The following is a 22500-nucleotide window of genomic DNA, read 5'->3' as shown; positions in this document are numbered from 1 at the left end:
TCACTTTGGCTCAGAGCTGCTAAGTTGGCTAACGTTGGCTTCTGATGGAGATCTACCGCCCCCCTCGGAGGGCCGATCAGCTGTTGGCTTGTCCTCAGTCAGCCGGCGAGCGGCGCCCAGTACGAAGGGTAGCTGCGTACCGGGCGCCGGCTATCTGTCGCCAAGGTAGTTAGGGAGCCCGCCGACGCAGGCTAGCGGTATCTGGTGTCTGCAGGCGCTGGCGGACATGCTAAAGGTCAACACCACCCTGAAGAGCCTCAACGTGGAGTCCAACTTCATCACCGGCGCCGGAGTCCTGGCCCTCATAGAGGCTCTGCAGTCCAACACCACCCTGCTGGAGCTGAAGATAGACAACCAGGTACACACACACACACACACACACACACACACACACACAAGCAAGCACGTACACACAGGCATGCGTGCAAACACATACACACAGGCAATTACACGCACACGCACGCACGCAAGCATGCACACACACACACACACACACACACACACACACACACACACACACACACACACACACACACACACCCACAAACATTCACAAACATTCCCCAAATTAAAAAAAAATAACGTAGAGTAATTAACAATTCTATTAACTTTATGTTTTTATCTAATATTATGTTATAGATATAGAACACACGTCAAACACACAAACGCAGATATACCCCCCCAACACATTCCCATTGCTGCCTCGGCTTTTCTCTCCTTAGGACTCACCCACCCACACACACTCACATGCAAGCTCACTCAGTCAACACTAATTACCTATTTTACCCCTTTCATCTCTCCTCCTCTCCTCTTCCCCCACTCTCCCCCCTCTCCTCTGCCCCCCTCTCCTCTCCTCTCCTCTCCTCCCCTCTCCCCCTTCTCCTCTCCTCTCCTCTCCCCTCCTCACCTCCTCTCTCTCCTCTCCTACCCTCATCTCTGCCCTCTCCTCTCCTCTCTCTCCTCTCCTCTCCTCTCCCCTCCTCTCTCTCCTCTCCTACCCTCGTCTCTGCCCTCTCCTCTCCTCTCTCTCCTCTCCTCCCTTCTCCCCCTTCTCCTCTCCTCTCCCCTCCTCACCTCCTCTCCTTCCTCTCCTACCCTCGTCTCTGCCCTCTCCTCTCTCTCCTCTCCTCCCCTCTCCTCCCTTCCCATCCCCTCCTCTCTTCCCCCCTCCTTTGTGCGTTGTCGTCTTAACGTGTATTAATGGGCCGACATCCTGTCCCTCCTGCAGAGCCAGCCGCTGGGTAACAAGGTGGAGATGGACATCGCCAGCATGCTGGAGAAGAACCGCACCCTGCTGAGGTTCGGCTATCACTTCACCCAGCAAGGGCCCCGGCTCAGGGGCTCCAACGCCATGATGACAAACAACGACCTGGGTACAAACACACACACACACACACACACACACACACACACACACACACACACACACACACACACACACACACACACACACACACACACACACACACACACACACACACACACACACGTACATTAATACTCACGCATACACACATACACACACACATGCACACATTAATACACACACACAACCACATTCATACACACGCATGCACACCTACACACACGTTAATTCCCACGCACACACATGCAGAAACACACGCACACGCACATTAATACAAACACACAAACACAAACATGCACACGCAGATGCACATATGCACATGGGCATTAATATACACAGACACATTAATGTACGCACATGCATGCACATACACACACACACACACATTAATACATACACATACGTACGAACACACATGCACAAGCACATTCATCTATACACATGCACACATGACTCCGACCAGCATTTAGGTGGCCCATGATATGTCAATTAAACATCACTTTGGTCAGTTCAAGGTGCGCTGAATACAACGCGCTGACCACACCTGTAACATCTGGATGTCATCAGTCAGGAACACCTCCTGGTCAGCCCCGGCCAATCAAACTGCCCTCCTGGATTATGACAGACGTTCTGAGTTTGTGTGTGTGTGTCCGTGTGACGTGTGTATGTGTGTGTGTGTGTGTGTGTGTCTGTGCGTCCTAACGTGTGCTCCGTGGTGGTGCTAGCCCGGGTGGTCCGGTGTGACCCTGGCACTGACGGCTCCTTCACCCTCACCCTCTCCGTACCGGAGCTGGAGCGCGCCCTGGGGAAGAAGTTCAAGACCCGTACCAAGTAATGACCTCTGACCTCTGGGCTGCCACGCTGCGACCTCTGCTGCTGTCCTGCTCCCTCCTGCCCGAGGAAACTAGTCCTCCTCCTCCTCCTCTTCTTCAGAATGTCTCTTGTGCTGATCATAAAATGGATGCACCCTCGTCTTCCACATCTTCTCTTCTCTTTTCCTTGCTCCAGAAGATAGCTGCTTTCCATGATGTCACCTTCTTCTTCTTCTCTCCTCCCCTCACCTCTCTCCTCTCCTCTGCTCTCCTCTCTAGAGGTCTAAACTCCTGAAGGAGATGATCTCAGCTCTTGACTGTGACAGCCACTTGTAGAGAAGTGCTTGGTCTCCTCTGTGTCTCTGCCCAGCCTGCCTGCTTGAACACTCGTTAAAACAACAACCACTTACTCTTTCATGAGAACCGATGGGATGTGTTCTACTCTAGAGCAGGGTCTCATAGCACTGGGTGCAGACCCAAAATGGGTCCCAATTCATTGTCTTTCTGGTCCTCAGAGGGTTTCAGAAGCCCTTGTCAAGAGCGCGAAGCGTCCCCACCTTGTGAAGAAGTCTCAATTGGAAGACTTTATAATCTCTAAGCCTCCAACACTCGGCTTGAACTGTAGTCATAACAGTATGTGTTACCTATTTCTAATCTCACCTACCCCCTTCTCTCTTCTGTGTCTTATGTTTTTTCTCTCTCTCTCTCTCTCTCTCTCTCTCTCTCTCTCTCTCTCTCTCTCTCTCTCTCTCTCTCTCTCTCTCTCTCCCCCTTTCTATCTTTGTTCACAGTAAGAAAGAGAAGGCTTGAAGGAGGACCCATCTTCCCAAAGTGTCGGACGAACGTGTAAAAACCAGGGTCCCCCCGTTCAGACGCCATCATGTCTTCTTCATCCCCGTCCATCCACTCCACCTTATTGAACTCTCCCTCACTCCTCTCTTCTCCCCGCCTCTATGTACTTCTGTCATCGAACCCTCCTGTCCACCACCCCTCATCTCAACCTCCTCTCCTCTCTTTCACCTTCCGTCGTCCTCCACTGTTACCTCCACTCCTCTCTCATATCCTCTCCTCCACCTCCTCTCCTCCTCCATCCTCTTGTCCTCTACCTCCTCTCCTCCTCCTCCTCTCCCCCTCCACCCCTCCACCTCCTCTCCTCCTCCTCCTCTTGTCCTCTACCTCCTCTCCTCCTCCTCCTCTTGTCCTCCACCTCCTCTCCTCCACCTCCTCTCCTCCTCCTCCCCTCCCTTCCCTCCGTCGCTCGGCCCTAGCCGCTAGCTGCCTAGCTTGTAAAGTAGATGCTAACAGAGACCAGTGCCCTGACTGGTGTTTTCAAAGAGCCATAGCAAGGTGTTTCTGAGCTTCAGGATGGGGGAGCCGGCTTCTCGTGGCTGGCAGAGGGCAACAGAACCCTTGGCTGTAGCTCTCGTTTCTAACTAACCAATACGGTGATAGCACGATGATAGAGCTACTTTTTTCAGGTGTCTTTTTTCAGAAGACCTTTTGGAAGCTAGGGGGTTAGCCTAGTGAACCGTAGCTTGAACCTTGTTTCTACAGTTTCAGATTTATTTAAATAGTTGTATTCTGCTGTAAAGAATGATTAAAAAGCTTTTGTTGCTATCCTGCCCTCATGGTGGCAAACACCCCAACACCGTTAGCAATAGCCTCCCAGCTAATGCCCCATATATACATACTCTGTTTTATACATTTAATTTAATGTACATTTGTTCAGACAGAATACATGGATTTAAGGTACTGTAGGGAAGATTTAAGAGTGATAATTTGAGAATAGTATTAGAATATTTAAATTTTTAGACCACACCTGGTTAATTTCTGACCAATCAGGGCATCTCTCCCTAATTTGGGTAATGTATTCACCCGGTCAAAGACAGGTGGTGATTGTAAGCATTCTCAATGCTTGAGAAACATAGGGAGGGAGGGTGCAGAGAGGGCGGGACGTTTTTTATGTTTATTTTTTCAAAATCATGCTCTTTATGCTGTGTTGTGCTCTCTCTTTACACCTCAACAACCTTACCTACAGCATATTGAAGGGCCTTATCAACAGAGTGGAGGTCCCCTAGTTTTTGGGGCCCCCGGTGAGAACTCCTGGTGATCGTTGAGAGCCCACTCAGGCAGCGTAATCCTGTCTCATGATGTCACTTCCTCCTCTAATTAGCTTTTAATTTAACAACCCTATGATAGCTGGCCAGGAGCCGCTTGCTGAGTGAGCCCGGATCAATTAACCACAAGCCCTAACGAGCTGCGGGTGTTTGGACCTTGAGGGCTCCTGTACTCCGCTGCTGTGCTGAACTTTAACCTCCCAGATATAAAGAGAAGATATTTATTTGTGGTGGACCTGGGGGGAGGGGTGTGGAGTTATAAACCCATTTGATTTTACCTCGGGGCCCTTTGCTTGTGTCTGGATTCCACTGAGAGATGCGTGTAAAGTGGAGAGGTAATCTTGAGGAAATGACAGTGTGTTCTCCTCTTATATGCACGTTCACGCGAGGTTTTGAAAACAGACTTTTGTTTAACAAGCACCAGCCAGGTCTCTCCGGTAGAGATGGTTAACGTCACAGAGACCAACCTGGGTAAATAAGGTTGGATCACTCAGCCTGGAGCTGTCTGTCAACTGCAGCAGGCATGGACGCGTGGAGAGAGAGACTAAATAGTGTAGTACTCCACTAAGTATAACCTTAATTAGATCACCATTACGGCAGGGACAACTCCAGGTGCATTGTGGGTAACCGGGAGATCTGGTGACAGAATGGGTTTATTTCTCAGCTGCTCCCCCGTTGGTCTCTGATGTGTTTGGACTGTTGGTGTTTTTTAGTAGTTATTTACTGGAGATGGAGGCCATAAGGTAATGTCCAGGGTACTAGGTTTGTTGAAAGTAGCTGTTATTCATTTAACTATGGAACTTTTGTTGAGACTTTTTATTGTGACACTGACAGATACCGGTTTCCTTTGTAACTGAGAATGCAGATCTGTTTTCACTGTGATGATGTGTGCAAACAACAACCATGTACACATACCGTACACAGCTTCAAAATAAATGTCCATCGTGTATGTACAACCACAGTCTCCGAGCCCTTCAGTGAACTGCACAGCCTCGATCACAGGAAGTCACATTGAATAATCAAAGGAAGTAGTATTGTGCTTGGAGATGAAGGGAAATACATTACCTGATTACTGAACCCATTAGTGGCTTTTGATGAGGGTGAAGGGACTGCAACGTTAGTTATAAGCAAAATAAAGAGTTAAAGCTGAAGTCAGCTAACTGATTTTACGTTGTTCTTAAAGAATATTCCTAATTTATCTAAATTATAATATTATAAAATGTAACATGAAAACATGTGAAGTTACATAAAACCTATGTTTCATTTTGATTTGCTATTCATTAAATGCACAAGTAGAATACATTTTTATCTCCAACACTGCTCTGCAGTATACGGTTAGAACTGCCAGATGAGCAAATGTTTGCCCTCATAATATGACTGGCAAATAAACAATGGAAACCAGGCAAGGTATCCTATACAAAATTTTCATTCTCTAAATTGATCAAATATTCAACGTTAAAAAAATTCTACTTAAATATTTTCACCGTCCCCAAATTCAACAACAAATTCAAGCAAGTCAAGCAAGGAGAGCGGGAATAAGAGCGTCACTCACTGGTTCTTTCTTTCTTGATACAAACGTTAATTCTAAACAGAATTTGACACAGTAGCCTATAATAGGAAATGCTCAAAGGTAAATCAACGTCATTAAAACACTGGATTGCTCTTCCTTGGGTCCCCGGATGTTAACACTGAATTTTCATGCATTGAATTTTGCAGCTGAATTTGGCATGTTGAATTTGGCGACGTTGAAAATATTTAAGTTGAATGTTTTAACGTTAAATATTTTATTTTGAATTTTTTAATATTGAAAAATAAAGGTGAAAATGATTTGTTGAAAAATTTAAAGAATTAAATTCAGAGGCCAAAAAAATCCAGATACGTTATTTCAATGCATAAATATTCAGTGGAACAATGTCTTTTTATTTTTAGAATTCCATGGCACAGATTTCAGACTTTCATACGTAACGTTATTTCTGTTTAAGCCAGTAGGTGTCGCCAGACCATATATCTCACAGTCTGGTTCTCAGCAGACCATTGAGAACTGGCGTAGTTTACAGACGGATCCTGACAGTTTTAGGATTCAAACCAGTTTCTTCATGACCCAACATTCTGTAGTATTGTACTAAGTTTCTGGCTGATAGAAACGGCAAATAATGCTAACATACCTAATATCAGCCTGAAAAAACTATTAGATCGGCGTCTGTCGACGTTATGTCGGATGGTCTTCTCTATCTCTAAATAGCTCTTAGTCTCAGTTTCTAATGTCAACTAATTGCAGCAACTTATGACATGTTACATTAGTGTTGCTATCTAATGAATCCGTGGGGCTGTTTATCGTCAGAGGATATAACGGAGGGAGGGGAGGCGAGGCACAAAGCTGGTTATTGTCAGAGTTTAGACTTGGCTGGATTCACATAGGCCTAGCAGTTCTTGCATATAATATTGCTTTAACCAGATTTAAAGAGCGGCCTCCAAAATGTTTGCGTCTACAGGGAGGACTGCAGATAAACCTTCAGCAACAGCAGCACAGAGTCAGGGTGTGCCTCTGTCCGGCCCCCGGCAGGCATAACATTTTGTGGGTGATGCTACGGTGGCGAGACAAGGTCATGCCGGCATTTCTCATCGCTAGCGCTGGTCGTTTGTCAGCGCGGTTAAACATTTAGCACCGGCCCCCGGAGGTAAATAACCCGTTGAAACTTGGCCAATGGCCCTAAGTACCCGTTGCTGGGTGAGAACATCTCTAAACGTTGCACATTTCTCAGGCACTTGTTCCAGACAGTCAGCGGGGCTCTGCCTGGCTGTAGATGGCTCACCGAGCAGTGTGTCCTGACTCCTGACCGAACGGAATGACACAGGTACAGTATATAACGAGGGCCCATTACGGTTATGAGAGAATAAATTCATAACCATGCTTCCATAAATGTGGAATAAAACCCTTTTATGCAGCATTGCATGGATCCATAGCAGAGGTCACATGACGTCAAATATAAGAGAAAGAGCGACCACCAATACAAGGAGTACGGCCGTGGAGCCTAAGAGAGCCGAACATGCACATACATGTCAACATACAATTATTTCATGTGATTCTCAGACATGGAAAATGCCTGTAATAATGCCTGTTATGATGCACAAGTGAATCATGCGTTGGCTATTTAAACAGCCTTGAATTGTTATCTTTTAAAGAAAGAAAGGAAGGAATAATGACAAATTCATTGTTTGGCTTTAATGTAAAAAAAAAAGACAGCTTTACAGTTGAATATACCTCATGTCCGATGTGGGGGGGGGGGGGGGGGGGGGGGGGGGGGGGGGGGGGGGGGGGGGGGGGGGGACGACACGTGTGACATGCAGAGTGAGGGTACAATAAAGATGAGGGATAATAATTCCAACCTATGAGGGTCTTCTGTGATACAACATAAAAAATAAACTTGCAATATACCTAGCAGTAACTGTATAATGTCCAGCATGATACGTACAGATTACAGACACATTTCTTAGATATATTTACATGCTTTTTACAGTCAATAAATTATTTAAATTGGAATGTCTCTCTCTCTCTCTCTCTCTCTCTCTCCTCTTCTCTCTCTCTCTCTCTCTCTCTCTCTCTCTCTCTCCTCTCTCTCTCTCTCCTCTCTCTCTCTCTCTCTCTCTCTCTCTCTCTCTCTCTCTCTCACTGAAAATAAAGTAACTCTGAACACAGATGCAAACAGCAGGGGGGCTTGCCTACTTTCCATTGCTGAGTCACAGGTTCCTGGGGCAGTTTTTGGCATCCAGCTGTGTGCCTCTGTCTGTGCATGGGTGCATTAGTGCATGCGTGTTTGTATTTGCCTAGTGTGGGCAAGTGTTTATATATGATTGTGTAAATAAATTTCATGATTTTTGTGTATACTTTCAATGGCACACATACAAAACACACACACACACACACACACACACACACACACACACACACACACACACACACACACACACACACACAACACACACACACACACACACACACACAGCTTCTTCCATCTAACTCTAACAGAGGGCTTGATTTTCACCCTTGAATTTGTTTGCACTCCACATACATTTCCCCTCACATAGAACAGGTCTCTGATCTCCACATCAAACACTGAAGCTTTGCACTCAGACCCCTGCTCCATTATTCCAACCATTACGGCTTGGCTGCATAGAGCAACTATACGCCAGATAACTTTGTGCAAGTGAAAGTTAGAGTACACGTGTTATCTGTGTGTGCGTGCGTGCGTGAGTGTGTGTGTGTGGGTGGGTGGTTGTGCTCGTGAACAGTAATGAGATTGGGAAGCGTGAGGGAAAAGCAGTGGGGAATTGAAGATGTCGAGAGAAAACGAGGGAAGATTCTCATTTGAGATAAAAATACCCTGCCTGCAGTCCCTGGACACTGAACACATGGCCCCAGTGCACGCACACTCGCACATGCACATTAACACACTCTCCCTCTCTCACACGCACACAGACACACGCACGCACGCAGACACACACACACACACACACAAACACACGATAGCATAGAAAAGTCAAACCGATCGTTGACCTTTGACCTACCTGGAAGGGGTTGAGTGTGGGGGGGGGGGGGGGGGGGTTGGAATGGGTTTTCCAATGGTTGTATTGTGTCACCCAGGAGGACACAGCCTGGCTGGGTGATTCTAATGAAAAACACTAAATAAGGTTGAATGAAGCTGCTGCTGCAGCCTGTACTGTAGATTAATCAAAAACAATCCAACTATATAAAGATAAGATCATGGAAGTACTTCTGAACGGCGAAGACAACTTACAGGAGCCCACACTGCGTCACGGCAAATCTGTTTGCACACTTGTGCTGATTATGTCAAACCCAGTTTCCTCATCAGAGAACAGGAGAGGAGGCGAGGAAGAAAGGGTAGAGAGCGAGAGAAGGAGAGAGACAGAGAGACGAACAGCGAGCGAACGGTGGCAATATGAAAAAAGAACAATGTGGAAATAGCATCAAAACAGGATCCCTGAAATTGCTGAGGAAAGCTACGAGACCTGACATGATGAGATATCTCAGCGGCACTGTCGTTTTCTCCCTCTCTCTCCCCGTCTGTCTCGCTCTCTCACTTCCCTGTCAGGTAAAATTATGCATCCCCCTGGATGTCTGTGTGTGTGAGTGTTTGGCAGTTTGTGTATTTGTTTAAATTGAAGTGTGCATGCTCACCTTGTATGCGAATAAAAAGGAAAAGGTCAGAATCCGTGAGACAGCAGTTATTTTGTTCACATACACGGAAGACAGCTTTCACCTCCTTTCGTACACACAGCCATAAAACTCATCAACCTCCAGTGATATTAACGCTATCCCCTAGGTATTAAATCTGAATAAAACGTTTAAGTTGATCTCTCTCTCTCTCTCTCTCTCTCTCTCTCTCTCTCTCTCTCTCTCTCGCTGTCATTTTCTGCATCTTCTTTCCGATGTCCCCTCAGGCAATGGCATCCTTCCACTGCTTCGTCATCCCATCAGCAAGACATACCGTATCCATGGAGATCATGTCACCAGTGACAAGAGGGGTTACTGAGGTCTTCCCCCCCCCCCCCCCCCCCCCCCCCCTCCCCAATGCCCTGCAGACATGACGTTATACTTCATGTCAGTATTGGTGTCCTCATTACAGCTTGACGGCCACCACGCACGCACCGGCCCGGCCCAGACACAGAGGCGCCACCTAGAGGACAAACACAGGTTGACAGGGTGTGTTTTCTGGGTTTCTACCTGCCTGCAGAAATCCTTAAAGATCATCTCTGTTCAATAAGATCCGCCGACACCGAAACATTGACAGACATGACCGATGTTTTGGTGTTATCGTCTAATATTCTGTTAAATTAACATTACTTGCCTATTCGGTCACCCAGAAACGTTTAACAATAATACAGTGTTGCAACATAAATGAGGCTAGGCTCTTTCGAAAACTGTAGTATGAATACTAAAACTGTGCCATCTCTCTGAGAGTTGGCTACTGTTAGTTTAAGGCTGTCCTACATTTGCATATGTCCGTGTGACGACACAAGGACGGTCACTGACACCCCCAGCGTGTTAGGCAGCATAAAACTGCATTACTGCATGGTGCATATTAATTCATAATACATATATGCAATCTTTCTTTTACTTATTTTGTATCCAAATTCAACTTCAAAGGAACATGGACAGCTTTCCAACAAATTGTAACATTGCTTTAAAAAGTAAGCAAACTGTGACAGAAGGTTGTCTATCAAATTCTGCTTGATGAAATCATGTCCTCTATATACAGTAGTTGGAACCCTCAAAAGCTAGATGATTAATCTCTAGCTTTTGAGGGTAAAGGCCCTTCCTCAAATACAATATACTTCATGTCCGATTAAAATAAGTATTTCATCCCTCCCTAAAATTAGAAATACATCTCCCTACCGCTAAAGGAGCAAGATACATTCTACGCACCGTTTCACTTTACCATGTCCATAAACAAGATGATAAAACAATGCTTGTCACCTTGATATACTCCTCGGTAATAGCTGGAGGCAATTCCAAACACTTATTTTGGAACCGCATCGCTTATTCTAATTAGAAATATACTATATGTTCTAGCTGTCAGTACCTTTCTGTCCGCCCCAAACCTTACAGCTTCCTGCTATGTTTCTGTGTGAGTCAGGATTTACAGATCAGTGCTGAAGCTTGCAGGAGCAGGGAAGTGTAACCACGTGAGCAGTATCAGCAGAATCTCAGGTGTGTGTGTGTGTTGGGGTGGGTGTTTGTGAGACTCAGCATGTATTATTATTATTATTGTTTGTCTCTTGTGGTTACGTGGGGAATCGGACATGCCTGCTATGCTTCTTCACTTTCTCATTTCTTGCCCCTCCGCATCAATCCATGTTCTGTTGTTTTCTCAGGGTCGAGTTCATTTATAGCACTTTATCTACAGAGCATCCAGCCAGCATCATTAATTATAAATCAAACAATACAAGCACTACCATCCTGGCTTTCATCATCGGCTGTAGGTTTTGGCAGCTATCCGTCTTTGATAAGCCAAATCTGATTATATTGGAGGAATGTTATTGCTGAGACTAATCCCACTCCGAAAGCTATCCCCTTAGAAATTTAAAACGAGGTCAAATTCTAACAAGCTAAGACTCAAACTCTCAGAATCCCAAATAGTTTCCATGACGAAAGGCACTAGTGACTTTGCAAAGAAAACTTTCGAGGCAACCGGAAGAGCCCAGACATCAATAGGAAGCCAGTGAGAGCCCCATCTCTGAACAAACACACACAAACCCATTTCCCCATCTGTATGCAGTATTCAATGCAGCAGCAAGGACAATATTAGCATGAAACAAAACACACATTTACATAACAGTACAACAACATTTGCCGTTCCAGGAGGAAGGTCACATTGTGTTTCTTTAACGTTTGTTTGTGTGTTGGCGCATGCTCCCTCTAAGAGTGACATTTTTATTTGTGCCACATTGTTACTGCGTGTCACTTGGTTCTAGTAAACTGCAGAGTGGCTGTTTGAGCTGGTTTTCATTGCATTTGATCTAATGTATGTCAAACACACCTGATATATTGGACTGACTCTGGATTGACTTTGTTTCTTGTGTATTTTAGGTGCGTGTTCATTTCTTTGTTTGTATAGGGGCACTTGCAGTGCCCCTGTGTGTTTGTGTGCGCGCTTGTGTTGTGTGCATGTGTTGGTAAGTGTGTTTATGTGTGTGTTTGTGTGCAAGTGTGCGTGCGTGTGTGTGTGTGTGTACCTGGGTCCACTCATTAGTCTGAGGGTCATAAGACTCCACAGTGTTGAGGTACACCTGCCCATCGTAACCGCCCACTGCATAGAGACGGTCGCCAAGGAGACACACCCCCACCGCGTCCCGGCTGATGCTCATGGGCGCCACAGTTGTCCAGGCGTCCGTCTGGGGGTCGTACCTGCAAAGACCCGCACAAACGCACACGCACAAACATACACACAACTTTTGTAAAAAGTGATTATTGGAAGAATGTTACCTGCACACACACACACACACACACACACACACACACACACACACACACACACACACACACACACACACACACACACCACACACACACACACACACACAATGCCCTCGCATCACACACACACAAACACACACAAACACACCTCTCCACACAGTCACTAAGCCGCGAGGAGAGGGAGGAGGCCGGGGCATCGTGGCCTCCGATGGCGTACAGGAAGCCATTCCAAGTGGCCACGCCCACTCCACCACGCCGCTTAGCCATTGGAGAACACCCGCTCCACCTGCAGCCAACCAGGAAATAACAAGCAAGGATCAATCGTTTATATCGTCAGTCAACTAAAAGACAAAACATAGACGTTTTGCTTATCTCAGCCCTCCCTTATGAAAAGGCCAATAGAAACAGTGATGTCCTCCTGATATTCCGGCTCGGTCATTAGTGGATCATTTGGTCCAAAGTGACTAATAGTGAATCCAGATGTCATAAAGGAGCGAGTAGGGGCAGCCAGCTTGTTCAAGGAAGCGAAACGGTAGGCAGTGCGAGAACCTTTGGCCTGGGAGTCAAACGCCCGTACCACTACTGTCACGCCTCGCTCTGCTCATTGAGTCATGTGTTTATTGTTTCAGTCATTTCCTCATCGTTGTCCTTTTTCCTTTGTCTAATTCCCACCTCTATCTCCTCACTTTGCTCCCCCCTTGTGTCTCCCACCTCTGTGACTGTCCTCCCTCCCCTTGGTGAGTTCACCTGTACCTCGCTTTCGCTCCCCTCCTCGTGCATTTAGCCAGCGTGTTTCCCTCGCGCCAGTCCGCCTTTGTTCCCGGCATCAAGCTTCCCAGCCCTTCCCCCCAGATTATTACTGTTCCTGGTTCATTGATTCTGGCTCCTTTTTCCCCAACTACACCATTTTCTTCTCCGTGCCGGATTCTTTGCCTGATCACCTCATTGATTATCCGTGTACCAACCCTTGTTTCTAGCAGTGAAGACGATACAGACTTTATGCTTCTGAGTCAGGCATGAGTCTTTTTCCCTGTGGCTGCACAACTAGCCTAATGGCTGGTAATGATAGCAACTACGCTATCCTGCAGCTAGCTAGAACCATTTGGATGACATAGTCCTCCATTTACGGACATGGAGACCTCGTAGCTGTTTCGTCCATTTCTTTAAATCAGGAAATAAGAAATAGACTCATAAAACACACACGCCACATACGGGAGTATGTAGGCCTGGAGCAGGGATACACTGTTACAGCAGGTGATGTCATGTCTGACCTGTTGGTGTGGGGGTCAAAGCACTCGACGGAGCGCAGGCAGGATGAACCGTCTCGCCCTCCCACCGCATACAACCTGACACAGAGACAGAGATACATTAAGGATACATATAGAGAGAGATACTAGGAGAGATAGTATACATGAGAGACAGATTCAGTAAAAACAGAGTGAGATAGAGAGAGGGGGAGAGCAAAGGATAGATATAATAGATAGAGTGATAGAGAGGGAGAGAGAGAGAGAGACATGTATAGTATAAATAGAGAGACAGATAGAGAGGTTGAGAGATGGAGAAACAGAGATGGAGACAGAGACCGATATAGGTAAAGGTAATATTGCACAGGTTCTGGAAGCCCCTTTTCAATTTAGTGACAGTGAAACAGCTGGGACTGTTGAGCCAAGTGTGTGTGTGTGTGTGTGTGGACTTGTGTGTTGGTGTGGGTGTGTCTGTCTGTGCGCACGCGTGTGCATGAGCCAATTTCAGCAGCGGAGGAGCGAGTGAGGGGAGCAAAATAAATGAAGCAGCACTTTTGGGGTATCAAACCCAAACCAGTCAGTGTCTGTGAATAACTGTGGGCGACGGCATGAGGCCATAAAGATGTATTCCGTGTGTGTGTGTGTGTGTGTGTGGTGTGTGTGTGTGCGTGTGCGTGTGTGTGTGTTTGTGTGTGTGCTTGCTTGTGTGTGTGTGTCTAAGAAGGACGAGAAAACCGTTCAAACCGATGTAATAAGTTTCATCAGGCAATACACACACACACACACACACACACACACACACACACACACACACACACACACCACAGTACTACTTGGCATGTTTAGCGCATGGTTGCTATATTAATTACCATCGCTAAAGACCTTCCCTGTCGTTGCTGCCGATGCTAATAAAGGACACAATATTATCATGCTCAGATCTCCTCTGTTGAATATCATGGAATCCTGGGAGCCGGGATAGGTCACGACACCAGCTTGGTACTGACTGCAGCCATCGTTCATTGTTCTCCATTATGTGTGTTCATTACAGGCACGTGTTCATGTGTTCGTGTGTGTGTGTGTGTGTGTGTGTGTGTGTGTGTGTGTGTGTGTCTGGGTGTATGTTTGGTGTGTGCGTCCATGTGCATGTGTGCGTGCGTGCGTGTGTGCGTGCCTGCGTGTGTGGATGTGTGTGTGTTTTAGTTTGTGATTGCCTCTAGATTAGCTCATTAGTCCTGACACTGTGATTGAAAATACATCCCCCTCTTTCCCATTCCGTTTGCATCCACACATCCAGCTGCTCGGGGCAAGCAAAGGCAGGGAAAGGACTACATGCACAGCTACAAAATGTAAAGAATATACTGGCTTCAGACCTCGCTCCACCTCATTCGTATTCCCCCTCCGTATTCAGTACTGCAGGAGCCACTGACACTGTTCTCTGACCTCTCCCACGTAGCAGGTTCATATATATGTATATATATCTTGATCTATAGATATATCTGCTCGCCTCAGGAAGAGAAGCTTTTCCAAGGCTCCAGCAGAGTGATCAATGTTCGATGGCTTGAGGCAGATTAGTCTGACCCTGGGTGGGGTTGGGCCAAGCTGCTTTAGAATGTTGACCACCTTCCAAGGATTGCCTTAATGTTGTTGTTTTGGTCGTATTCAAATATTTTTCTGCAAGAACTGCAACGTTAAATTTCTGAAAATGATAACCTGAAATGATTGCTCTTTCGACATGAAATATGTGCTTTGTGAATGAAAGAATCGCTCAATGCTCAAATCGAGGAGACTTTGTTGGTGGTAAGTGATGCTTACAATGTCTGATGAGCTGTGCTGAAGAGCTCCCCCTTTGTCAGAGTTCACAGTGGACTAATCCATCAGCCCAATCGACACTGTAGCCCAATCAAAACCTTAACATTAATCTCTCTACCAAAAGGAGACATGATCCCACAGTTGATGCTTTTTGTTTTGAAAAACAAAATACTAAATCAACATCATTCCCTCTACATTAAATTACTTTTACTATACTCAGTGTGCGAAAAATGGGGGGGGGTCTGGGGGGCTCTACCCTCCCGATTTACAATGAGACCCCCTGAAAGCCTCAAAAGCACATTTGAGGGGGGTATACAATTTTGTCAAAAATAAAATATATAGCCTATTATTTTATTGTTACTAATGGTCACTTAAATGTTTTTAAGATCACCCTGTCCAGTGTTCAGAATTCAAAACATTTATTCACAAATATAGGGTTAGGGTTAGCAAATTAGCCATGTTCGCCAAACAGAAGAAAGACGTGATGTTGAAAAGTCATACTAAAAACGGCTAGCAAGCGAAAGCTAAACCAGTTGTGCAGTGACTGAATTGTCATGATAGAACTGGGACATAGGCAGGGGTGGGACTGGGACAAAAATTTCAGCCCTGACATTTCTGTCCAGACCAGCCCACTACATTATCAGCACTAGGGGTGGGACGAGGCGAACGGGAAGAACCCTGTATGTACTTGATTAAAACAATTTAATCGAGTACATGTATCCGAATAATAGTACAGCACTGTAAATAGCAGTTGTTGCTGTTGCTGACAAGAAAGGTGTAAAACCCGAACAGGAAGTTAACAGACCTCTTATGGTCGCTGCATCTCCACCCCCCATATCTACATATCTACAAAACCCTTGTTAGATATCACACTTGATCCAACGCTAAATTCTCTCTTGCAGTTTTTAGTCTGTGACTGTGAAAATCTCTTGGTGTAAGCCCAGCATTAGTTAAAACCAGACTCGGACAATAATAACAAAATATCCTGACAAATAATCTAAATAAAAAACATATTATAGAAAGTAGCAGCATTAAAGCTGAAACTCATTTGTTTTAACGGTGACTCAGTCATTATGAAAACATAAATAGAGAATTTAATTTTTTTTTCTCATATACGTGTCATATTCTCATATAAGTGTATGTGCACATGTATGTATTCATGTGCACATACACGTATATGAGAATGCATATCTATTCAGACCTGTGATTCATGTCTTAGACTTTTTCCACACAGCTATAGATAAAAAAAAGATTCAATTCTCTATTTATGGTTATATTTAGGTCAATATATATATTGCCCTACTTCCTCTTCCACAGCCAGACAGCGACACTCTTCACCAAATTCATGACCTGCAAGAAACAGCAAACAGAACTTGTACTCAGTATCTGTGTACTGACAAGTATATGTAGTGTGAACCCTCCGGCAGCGAGGCGGTTATAAGGGCGGTTGCCGGGCGGTGTGAAGGCAGCCGTTTTCAGCTCCGTCCCGACTCCCGCGACTCCAGCCCATGCCATGAGGTCCCGCCCACCCTGGTTTGTTTTGTGATTGACAGCACTGTCAGGGCACTCTGAGCCTGTCAGCCTATGATTGATTGACAATGACAAACATAGACCAATAATACGTATCGATGCTGGCAACCCACTGCTAGCCCTCTGTAGCCCATTGGCCGGCCCAATTGGAGGGAATTCAACGGCCCACCGGGACGATGCCCGGTATTCCAGATGGCCAGTCCACCCCTGGACATAGGGTGCACCGTGCATAAGATGAGTGTGTGCGACTGTGTGCGTGCATGTCCTTTCCGGCTTCGGCATACTGCATGGTTAAGAAGGAGTTGTGGTTGGTTGTGGTCTTAGTGAAGCAGCCTAGCCTTTCAAGTTGGAGTAGGCCTAATTGTTTACGTGCGTGCGGAGAGTGAGAGAGAGAGGCGCGCGAGTGAGAGAGAGCGCACCTGCCGTGGTGATGTTTGGCTTGTTGTGTAAAATGTTGTCAGCATCCGCCGTGGATGGACGAATGTGCTTTGTGTATGTGTTCAATGATGTATCTGTCTGACCGTATTTGCTGTAGATGGATGGTTAAATAATGTCACACGATCGGTCATACTGCAGGCTTTCTTTCGCAAGTGCACTGATTGCGTGCCAGTCTCCGATAGGCTATACCTGGCATTTATTCAGTTGTTGATTGCTCTTCTAAGTGCGCCATATTGGTGCCAATTATTGTTGTGTTTGCATTGTAATGCACAACTTTGCCTCTCCTTGTTATAAAACATTGTGCATCCAAACGTGCATCCATCCTATGTCAGTACTGACCTAGGAGGCTGCATTGGCTAAAGTGTTGCTTTACGAATAGGCTACTATAGCATATCGGATTATCAACAATTGTTGTGTGCCTGTGTGTGTTGTCATGTAGGCTATAGACTGATTGCTTGCATCCATGAAATATTGTAATGTTATAGGCCTACTGCATATTGAGGTAATTTAGATCGGTATTGCGCAACAATCGGGGGACGGGGACCCCCCCGAATATTGACGGGTAACTGACTGTACTGTATAGAATAGTGCCATTAGGGCGCCATTGATTTGCTTCTGTGGTCTTGAGATCATTTCTTAGAACTCTAGACTGGTTTGTTTCGCAAGCCTCTCTGGCGGAACGCTGTACATTTGAATGCACAGAATACACACATATAAGTGTGTGTGTGTGTGTGTGTCTGTGTGTGTGCTTGTGTGTGTGTGTGTGTGCGTGCGTGTGTGTGTGTTTGTGTGTGTGAGTGTGTGCGTGCGTGCGTGCGTTAACTCACTTCCCGTTGAGCACCGCCACGCCCACGGTGCTCCTGGGTGTGGACATGCTGGAGATAAAGCTCCACAAGCGTGCCTGCGGGTCCCACCTGGTCCACACAGGAAATGAAAAACGTGATTTATGAACGCCTTTAGGCCGCCAAACACACAAGACAGACTGCGCTGGGAAGGTGGAGACCTTAACCCAGGACCCTGGCTGATGTGATTTAGGAACAGCTAGGGGGCGTTGTGAGGCACGGTGCTAGGCAGGGCTGATATAAAACGCTAGCCAAAACGGTTACTATAGACTACCTTGTAAGACTTCCAAAATGAGCCCATACATAGCAACATAAAATGGGACCATTTATTGCATCATTCTTCCGACAAACAGTATAGTTCCTCAGGACAGCAAAACGGTTGCTAAGCAACACAGCTTAGAAACAGTCTAATAAGGCTTTAAAGATTGGTGATGGTTAACATTTATCTTGACATCGCCATCATTTTTTTACAGTATTTAGAATATTATTTTACAAGGCTAGAAAGTGGTCCTCAATCAGAATTTGTGGACCACAACTATCTGTTTTATAATAGAAATTGAGAATTCTGGTATATTGTGTCTCTAAAATATAACAGATTCAATTAAATGACAAAAAAAAACTATTAAATGTAAAAATAAAGAAAAAGCAAAAAAAAGCATCAAATGGACAAATGAGGATAACTAAAGGTACATATTCTTATTTTAAGAAGTACAAAGTCCTAAAATATATATATTATTGCATATTCTATATATTTTCAGCCTTTTTGAACATAAATCAAGCAACGCTCCATTGGTCCATGTCCCACACATTACAGCTGACCACTATCCAGGACTCACTCTATCCCTCCCATCAACAGTGAGGTCCAGCTAGGCTCTCCTGCTGTTTGCCGTGCTATCAGCAGGATATAGATATGGACCCTCGCCCCTTACCTCTCCACCGTGCTGAGGTAGCTCCAGCCGTCATGCCCCCCGACCGCGTACATGGGCCCCTCCAGGACGGCTACGCCTGTGAACAGAGAACACGTGTCAGACCACTGCATGCCCGGAGGTGTTTGGCGCTGCAGGGACAACACCAGTCCGGGAGATCAAACCCTCAGGACGGTCTTTCTTCACCAAACCCTCAGAACGGTCTCTCTTCAGCAAACCCTCAGAACAGTCTCTCTGCACCAAACCCTCAGAACGGTCTCTCTTCAGCAAACCCTCAGAAAAGTCTCTCTTCACCAACCCGCAGAATGGTCTCTCTTCATCAAACCCTCAGAACAGTCTCTCTTCATCAAACCCTCAGAACAGTCTCTCTTCATCAAACCCTCAGAACAGTCTCTCTTCAGCAAACCCTCAGAACAGTCTCTCTTCATCAAACCCTCTGATATAATTTCAATCAGAAGCGACTAGTATTTAAAATGAACCACAACATTTATTGACTTTTGGCGATGAGACACCATCAAATGATTCTTCATGGGGACCATGAGGTATGCCGGGATATGATCCCCCCTTGATGGTGTCTAGACGCTGCTGGTGGTGTGACTAGGATAGGGAGGAGGGCCTCAGCCCTGGAGGCGGTAATCTATTTATCCTTAGACAGGTGGAGCTTAATCCCGGAGGGGGAAAGGATGGAGGAGAGTTACAACGAGTCTCATTGGAACAAAAGACCAACGACAAGCATGAATTAGAGTTGTTTATGAACTTGTGCATTGCCCTGCAATTGTACTTTTGTTAATGAATATTTGATCCTGATTGGTTGAGAGATGAAGGGGAGGGGCCTGCGATGACAGCGTTGCAATCTAGAGCCCAACATAGATCGAAGATGAACAGAAGGGGAACGTCGTCTGCCTGATTGAACTAAGCCATAGCTACATTTGTCAGATCAATATGCTGTGTCGATTCTGCCTTCGAGCATTTTCGCATGAATGCGCCTGCCACGAATGTAAACAATAGATATTTAGCACTGTGGTCATTTTGATGAGACATTTGGATAATTAATTGGTCTGGATTTTCACTGCTATGTTGTCCATAAAATCCGAACCGACCTAAACACATTGATTCCATAAGATAAAGTACTATATTGTCATTGTTTACATTTGTAAACAATGGCTCAAGTTAAACACTCTTTAGCAGAATTGGAACCTTGATCAATTATATTGGTATGGATGTTTTAGTGAAGCCAGGAGAGACAATTACCCAGATTTGATCACCCTGACCAGCGCTGTACTTTCAAAGGCCTGTGTGTGAACCATGGAAAGAGACTGAATAGGAAGAGGAGGAGGAGGGGGAGGTGGAGGAGGAGGACGGGGAGGTAGTGGAGGAGGAGGGGGAGGTGGTGGAGGACGGGGAGGTGGAGGAGGAGGGGGAGGTGGAGGACGGGAGGTGGTGGAGGAGGAGGGGGGAGGTGGAGGAGGAGGAGGGGGAGGTAGTGAAGGAGGAGGGGGAGGTAGTGGAGGAGGAGGGGGAGGAGGAAGGAAGTTGGGGAGGAGCTATATAGGCGCTGGAGGAGGAGGAGTAGGGGGAGGAGGGGGAGGAGGTATAGGAGGAGGAGTAGTGACCATAATATCCCAGCCAAGCCAGGATATTAATCATGGCTTGTTAGGATACTGGATGGCGATCCTCTGAACCGAAGGCATTCATCAAATGAACATCTGCAGCACCAGATGTGTTGATGAACTGCCCCACACAGGCCTGTCCTGCCCAAACACTACACTCACATACACACATACACACACAAACACACACACACACACACACACAACACACACACACACACACACACACACACACACACACACACACACACACACACACACACACGTGTATGTGTGTTCGTTTGTGCATGTTTGTGCACACGTTATGTTTGTCATTGAGGGAGTGAGGAGTGACTTGGTGTGTGCGTGTGTGCGTGTTTGCATTGCGCGTGTGCATCCAGAAGTGCGTGAACCCCCCCTCACCCAGGCCGTGTCTGTGCGTGGACATGGGGGGCAGGGCGCTCCAGCTCTTGCTGTGGGGGTTGTAGCACTCCACCGTGTTGAGGGTCTTCAGCCCGTCGCGGCCCCCCACCACGTGGAGGCGTCCGTCCAGCACGGCCACGCCGAACTGCAGCCGGCGGCCGCTCATGGTGGCCACCTGGCTCCAGGTGTCTCGCCTCAGGCAGTACTGCTCGATGCTGGTGGCCCCTGGACACAGAACGCACACGCCACGGGGGTCAGCACCGCCGGAGGAATCGTTTGGGGGTTCAACTCCGGGCGATGAGGTCCCTCTGGGGCGATGATGGATCATCATGGAGAACAAGCCGTGTGGCAGATCAGCACATACGCTACGACTCAGCAGCTTTCTCTGGACGGCGCTACGCCAGCGACGGCTCGGCGATGCGTTCATGCGTGCCGAAAGAGACGGGAAAATGTTTTGCCCGGGAAAAAAAAATCTTTGCGTGATGATGGTCATTTTCTGTGATGCATGTGAATGCGTGTGAACGATCTGCAACCTTGTCTTAACCTCTTGAAATATGTTTGCAGTATAAAAATAAAATGGAAATAAATAAAAGCCTTATGCATATGAGCCAGCATGACACGTATTGGGAGAGGGACCATTAACAGCAGGGAACCATGTCCTTAGGAGGATACGGACGCATACTAATGAGTACAGCCAGTACTCATTATCATACTAATGAGTCATCAGTCTGCTGTCGCTTTACATAAATGGTTTAACATTGTGTAGGGTAGACATGATATCTTCTCATCAGTATTTCGTTGGACTCCCAAACGGTCACACTCTTCTTTTTTTTTGACATCACCACCTGAAAACAATCCACAATACTTAAAATATCGTAACTACAGCCTTATGTAATATAGACAGCAATATTAACAGATACAGACCGTTGAATGGCAAACATTTTGGGATTGTTTTTTTCTAACCCTTACCCTAACCAATCAATAAATCAATAAATCAAATGAATCAAATAAACAAAAACATCAGACCCAGGGGATATCTTTCGGTTGGATACAACTTAAAAACCTCACTTTCTCTGCCTGATGTCTCCAACTTCCTCTCAATGGTTAAAAATGTATGGCTAAAAAAGTTTTTATTTTAACGTACTATATATTTTTTCGAAATCCTTTAATTATTTACAGACCGCAGTTTCGATAATTACACTGGCTCGCCTCGGTAATTAAACATGAACTCTGTGCTACCTTTGGTGGCGTCCATGCCCCCCACGGCGAACAGGGCCCCCACGGTGGCCTTGCGGGGCCGCGTGCGGGGGCTCTGCAGCAGGGGCCGGCGCTGGGGCAGCAGGTGGTACTTCATGCCCTCCATGAGCAGCCTCTGGCACTCCACACTGCCCCTGAGCAGAGGGCTGGC

The 22500-nt window shown here is 46.3% G+C and overlaps 2 protein-coding genes across 6 annotated transcripts in view; one reads left to right on the top strand and one right to left on the bottom strand.

Moving 5' to 3' along the window:
- The window catches only part of tmod1 (tropomodulin 1), an 18432-nt gene extending 13180 nt beyond the window's left edge, over positions 1–5252 (top strand). For 2 of the 4 annotated variants that reach the window (XM_030350474.1, XM_030350475.1), the window contains exons 9-12: positions 215–358; positions 1229–1373; positions 2092–2197; positions 2970–5252. In XM_030350474.1, the coding sequence (XP_030206334.1) occupies positions 215–358; positions 1229–1373; positions 2092–2197; positions 2970–2988 (414 nt within the window). In that variant the 3' untranslated portion in view covers positions 2989–5252. Of the gene's footprint in view, positions 1–214; positions 359–1228; positions 1374–2091; positions 2202–2969 lie in introns of those variants that run through there. The other 2 variants (XM_030350477.1, XM_030350476.1) reach the window with 2 other exon arrangements.
- A 2657-nt stretch (positions 5253–7909) lies between these two features.
- The window catches only part of klhl5 (kelch-like family member 5), a 62374-nt gene continuing 47783 nt past the window's right edge, over positions 7910–22500 (bottom strand). For both annotated transcript variants that reach the window (XM_030350457.1, XM_030350456.1), the window contains exons 6-13: positions 22332–22500; positions 21093–21317; positions 19084–19159; positions 18140–18226; positions 13563–13637; positions 12440–12577; positions 12051–12222; positions 7910–9991 (exon numbers count right to left, since the gene is read on the bottom strand). The exon at positions 22332–22500 is cut by the window's right edge and continues 18 nt beyond it. In XM_030350457.1, the coding sequence (XP_030206317.1) occupies positions 9935–9991; positions 12051–12222; positions 12440–12577; positions 13563–13637; positions 18140–18226; positions 19084–19159; positions 21093–21317; positions 22332–22500 (999 nt within the window). In that variant the 3' untranslated portion in view covers positions 7910–9934. The remainder of the gene's footprint in view (positions 9992–12050; positions 12223–12439; positions 12578–13562; positions 13638–18139; positions 18227–19083; positions 19160–21092; positions 21318–22331) is intronic.

This window comes from Gadus morhua, chromosome 3, assembly GCF_902167405.1.
Source record: "Gadus morhua chromosome 3, gadMor3.0, whole genome shotgun sequence".
In the NCBI taxonomy this organism is placed as follows: domain Eukaryota; kingdom Metazoa; phylum Chordata; class Actinopteri; order Gadiformes; family Gadidae; genus Gadus; species Gadus morhua.
The sequence above is the reverse complement of the archived record's forward strand: the minus strand, read 5'-3'. Positions and strand labels throughout refer to the sequence as shown.